This window comes from Cajanus cajan, chromosome 3, assembly GCF_000230855.2.
Source record: "Cajanus cajan strain Asha chromosome 3, NIPB_CcT2T_4, whole genome shotgun sequence".
NCBI classification, from domain to species: domain Eukaryota; kingdom Viridiplantae; phylum Streptophyta; class Magnoliopsida; order Fabales; family Fabaceae; genus Cajanus; species Cajanus cajan.
This window is the reverse complement of record NC_138519.1, coordinates 73,856,842-73,862,214: the sequence shown is the minus strand read 5'-3', so window position 1 is coordinate 73,862,214 and position 5,373 is coordinate 73,856,842. Positions and strand designations below refer to the sequence as shown.

At 29.3% G+C, this 5,373-nt stretch overlaps 1 protein-coding gene across 1 annotated transcript; it reads left to right on the top strand.

Moving 5' to 3' along the window:
- Window positions 1-3,387: 3,387 nt before the first annotated feature.
- On the top strand, window positions 3,388-5,135 carry LOC109816888 (agamous-like MADS-box protein AGL80). The gene has a single exon (XM_020382040.2). It carries the CDS (start codon window positions 3,736-3,738, stop codon window positions 4,438-4,440), a length of 705 nt encoding a protein of 234 aa, XP_020237629.1. The 5' UTR covers window positions 3,388-3,735; the 3' UTR covers window positions 4,441-5,135.
- Window positions 5,136-5,373: the final 238 nt, after the last annotated feature.

The window sequence follows — 5,373 nt, the reverse complement described above, 5'->3', positions numbered from 1 at the left end:
TTGATTTCGTTCTCTCTCCTAGAGCATCATTTTTACAAATAAAATATATTTTCATAATCCTAAATTCATACAAAATCACATAAAACAAAGAATTCTCTAAACAAAAATAATCATAAAATTAGGGTTCTTTCTCTACCCAATTCCCTCATGTAACTCTACATATAAATAATCCCATTTTCTCCCGTACCTGGATAAACAGCAGTTGAAATAAAACAGGGATCTCTTGGTCTCCTCCTCTAAGTGCCCCTTGGTCTTCAAAGAGAAGAAGAGGGAAATAAGAGAGAACAGAAAATAATAGGAAGAGAGAATGAGAGATGTGTGAAAATGACAGGTGAGGGGCGCTATTTATAGGATTTCAGGCTCACCTACCGGAACGGCCCGTTCCAAAATTGGAACGCCCGTTCTGGACCCTTCAAACATACGCAAATTTCTCAACTGGAACGGCCCGTTCTAAAACCAGAACGGCCCGTTCTCAAACTTAGCAGAACGGCCCGTTCTGTTTCCAGAACGGCCCGTTCTCCCTCCGGAACGTCCCGTTCTCCCTCCAGAACGACCTGTTCTCCAAACCAGAACGGCCCGTTCTCCAATTGGAACGGCCCATTCTCCCACTTCATTTTCTAAGCATTTCCTTATTCCGGAACGACCCGTTTCATTTTTGAAACAGCCCGTTTCGGGCAACGAATCGGACCCTTGGCCCAGCAAAAAATTGGGCTGTTACAAGGGTCAAACAAGCAAACACTCCTAAATGTTGTTCGATTACGAGTGTTTTCTCTCTCATGTTTAGATATTCTAGAATATGTTCTAAAATGTATATTGGTTGAATTAATTGTCTAGCATGTGGAATTGAATGAGATAATTTAGGGAGGTTTGGATCACGAAAAGTTTTTACTTTCTTAAAAATTTTATGTCGTTAGCTTTTCATGTTTAATTTATTTTTTAATTAAAAATAATATTCTATGATAACATTGTTTCTTAAGAATGGTTTTTTTTTATAGATTTTTCATGAAAAATATTCCCACGAGAAAGTGGAAAATTAACTTTTCCAATATAAGAATAAAGTTTTAAAATAGTAAAACTGTCATGTTACTTTTATTTATTTATTTGATATAATAAAAAATTTTAATTTTTAAATAACATTTGTAAATATTTTAAAAAATATTTATAACCAATTTATGAATTCCGAAAGTCATGATTATCAAAATTTATGATTTTTAGATATGAAAAAAAAATTGTGTATCAAACACTTCTTTAAATCTTTCTTCATGTTAAAAAAATATTGTAAAGATGACTCCTAGTTGTCCTATTTGAATTATTTATTGAATTATTTTCTTTGGCACCTTGTTTGTATTGCTAATTTTTTTAGTATGTGACTCTTTTCTGGTAAATAAAGAAAAAGGAGGTTGGGGAGGGAGAAGATAAAGCAATTAGCAAGATTGATTTGAAGATGGAAAGCATACCCTTGACATAACTCTTCCCTTGTAAAAAAAAATAAAAATAAAAATTTAAAAAAAAACAGAGAAAAAAAATAGTAAAATATAATACTTGAGTCTCAAATCTTTTAATTTATTATTGTGATAAGGTATGTGTGTCCTTAAATATAATTTTAGCGCAACATTGGCAATGAATGTGTTTGTATTTTTATTTATTTCCATATTCTAATATGTAATTTTTTACGGACAACTTAGTAGTGTTTAGTTTTTCTATGGTTGATAGTGGATTGGGAAGACAACAGGTGTGATGTGGTGGTTAGTAACCCATGTCACTCACCTTACTAAAGCTATTTATTTAATTGGTATTCATGAATTTTTTTTATATATTTATAAGTATCCAAGAATATTTATTAAAATATAAAGTTTTAAATAAAAAAAGTAAGAAATAAAATAAAAATATATAATAAAAAATTATAACATATATATATATATATATATATATATATTAAAAAATAAATTTATTACATATATTTTTGCTAAAAATAAATATTTATAACATATATATATATTTATATATATGAAAATAAATTAAATTAAATTATTTTATAAATCTTTTAAAATATTTTTAATATTTATAAATTATCAGTTCTCGTGATAGTTTATCTTATTTCCCGTTCCTTAATTTCCAACTATCAAGTAAGTATCTATTTAACGATGTATTTATAATTTATAATAAATTTTATCCACATATTTTTTTTCTTCCATCCTTAATAAAGGATATATGTTGTGGTGGATCATATTGTGAAATTGGCTATATGAAATTATAACAATCGACTATAAATTGGTTGTGAAATGTAGTTCTATGATCTGAAATGTACAAGGTAATGAGTTTATTATATTAGACCTTTTTTAAAAATTAAAAAAAAAACAGAAATATCTTCTTTTTTTTATTAGTTGTAACCTTAAAAAAAGTAGAAAATCACTTTCAAGAGCGGTTGGTTAAGAATTGATGTAAAAGATAAATTTTTTACATTAGTTTTAGTATCAATTAATGTAAGTAATTTTAATTTCTACATCCATTTGAAGTAAATGTAAATATTCTAAAATAACAAATATGAGATTTTTTTTAATTTTTATACTATTTCATGTCGTATGCACACTAGATCGTCAATGAATAATAATATGAGTTATTTTCTAAACTTAAAATATCGTTATATGCACTGAAATAAATATATATATATATATATATATATATATATATCATTGAAGGACCAAAACTAAAATTCACCATATTTATAAGAACTATAATCTTATTCAAAGAACTTTCTAATGCATTTCATGCCTTTGTTATCATTTGTACTCTCTTCTAATTTATAAAATGTCATACAAATTCTATGATAAAAACAACACCAACTTTATCCATTAATTATAAATATTAAGAAAAAAAAATCTTCTAAAAATACATGGTGCTATAATTAATATACCGTTTAATAATTTATTATATATATATATATATAAATTTAAAAAATGTAATTAAAAACTTGTTAGTTCATTTGTGCTCTCTTCTAATTTATAAAACGTCATGACCCATTCACACCTTATATTTTGGATAAGTGCTATGATAAATACAACACTAGCTTCATGCATTCATTATATACATTAAAAAAAATGCTTCTAAGAATATGTGGTGCTACAATTAATATATCATTTAGTAATCTAGCTACTATAAATAAAATATGAATTAAAAATTAAATATATTTATTTATGCACCAAATTAAATGATGAGAATATTTTTTAATATAAATATACTACCATACTTGTTCAAAGTAAATCAAGTAAGATATCAATACGCAATGAAATTTTACAAGTAAAATATATTATAGTGCTGGATTCTCCGTATTATTCATGTTAAAATGAGCAAAACCAGTTGTCACTTTAAAATGTCATCCATTAAAATGCTATTAAAAATTATAATCAATGTATGTATGCGTGAAATTAAATTATGAAATTTACTACACCATTCTTGCACAAGCTCAATCCAGTAAGTTACTAACTCAAAAGCATATTATACTGAATTCCTCTATATTCATCATGTATGGAATAATATTTAATGCTACATTTCAATGTGCAGAAACCAGCTGTCACACTCTCACACAAAACATAATACCAACAACAAAAATGTTTACGGAAACAAAGTATGCATCAAATTAGTCTATATAAAGAGATTGTTGGTGCCAGTAGAAACCACAACCAACTCTTTTCACTTCTCATTTGATTTTGTTTCTCCTCTTTTGTGATCACCATCATGACCCGGAGAAAGGTGAAACTTGCTTTCTTGAGCAATGATTCCCAGAGGAAGACATCATATAGGAAAAGAAAGAAGTCACTGCTGAAGAAAACTGAGGAAATATGCACCCTTTGTGGGATTGATGCATGTGCTATAGTTTATGGCCTTGATGATCCTGAGCCAGTGATTTGGCCATCTAAATCAGGTGTCCAAAATTTGCTGAGAAGATTCAGGACACTGCCTGAGTGGGAGCAGACGAGGAAGATGGTGGATCAAGTGAGTTTCATCCAACAAAGCATCACCAAAGAGAAGGAGAAGATGAAGAAGCTAGTGAAGGAGAACAAGGACAAAGAAATGACCTTATTGATGTATCAGTGTCTCAATGAAGGGAGGGTTGTGGCTGATAATAACATGACAACAGCTGATTTTTGTGTCCTTTCATCGGTGATCGACCAGAACCTGAGGGAGATTACCAGAAGGTTGGAAACTTTGAATATTGGAGAGATGACACCGCATCAACCACAGATTGAACCTGCATCAAACCAACCCCAGATGCAACCACCAGCACCAGAAGTGGCTCCAACCGAGGAAATGAGTCTGTTGAATTATGACCGAGGGTTGGATATGATCAATGCTAACCCTTTGCAAAACGAACAGTGGTTTATGGACTTCTTTAATGATAACAGGGATGAGACAACATTTTGGCCTAATCCATTTATTTGAAAATGCATGTGCTTGTTATTATCAGTCCATCTGAGATCATGTTTATGTTCAATTGTATATGTATTTTTTTTTTTTTTTACTGTCGTAGCATGAGTGTCAATGTGAAGACACAATCGCAAGTCATTACTCTTAATATTTTTTTGGTTAGTTGTTAACTTGTTACCTCATGTTGTAACTATATCAAAAGTTCTTTGTTTCTCTCAGAACATGACGCAAATTTGAAGAGAAAAAAAAGAACATCCTAAAAATTACTTGGAAATGCAGTGACAAGAATATTTGAAAAAAAGAAGTAGCTAGAGCAGTAAAACAAATTGTAGAAAATTCAGGACTAGCTTATACTAGAAATTTCCAACATTAAAAATATTATCTATCGTCATTCATGAGACGGTGATGGAGCCTATAAATAGGCTTTCACATATGGTGTACCTCCCAAAATGCAATAAATCCATGCTATTATACTACTTCTAAAATACCAATTATATTTTATACTATTTCTTAAAAAAAATTTCAAGTTTTGTCCACTACAAATCAAGCATAATTTATTCTCGTACCTACTTTCATATGAGAAAACTATAATTTTTAGAGCATCAAAATGAAGATACTTTCTTACTCTCAAGATTTATGGGACATTATAAAAGATGGGTTCATTATTCTAAAATGCATCAACTCCTACTGCAACTCAAAAGAAGGAGTTGAAAGAAAATAAGTAGAAGGATTCGAGAGTGTCATTTGCTCTTCAATAAGCAGTTGATGACATAATTGTTTTTCAAGAATAATGGGTGACACAAGTGCAAAGGAAGTTTGAAACACAATACAAGAGGAGTTTTAAGGAAGTGTCGAAACATTAAACTTCATTATCTAAGATCTGAGTTTAAATTAATAAAAATGAAAGAATCTAAGATCATAAAATATTACTATTCTAGAATAATAAGG

Coding starts and splice junctions, on each gene's coding strand:
- LOC109816888 (XM_020382040.2), top strand. CDS start 3,736: ATGACCCGGAGAAAGGTGAAACTTGCTTTCTTGAGCAATGATTCCCAG.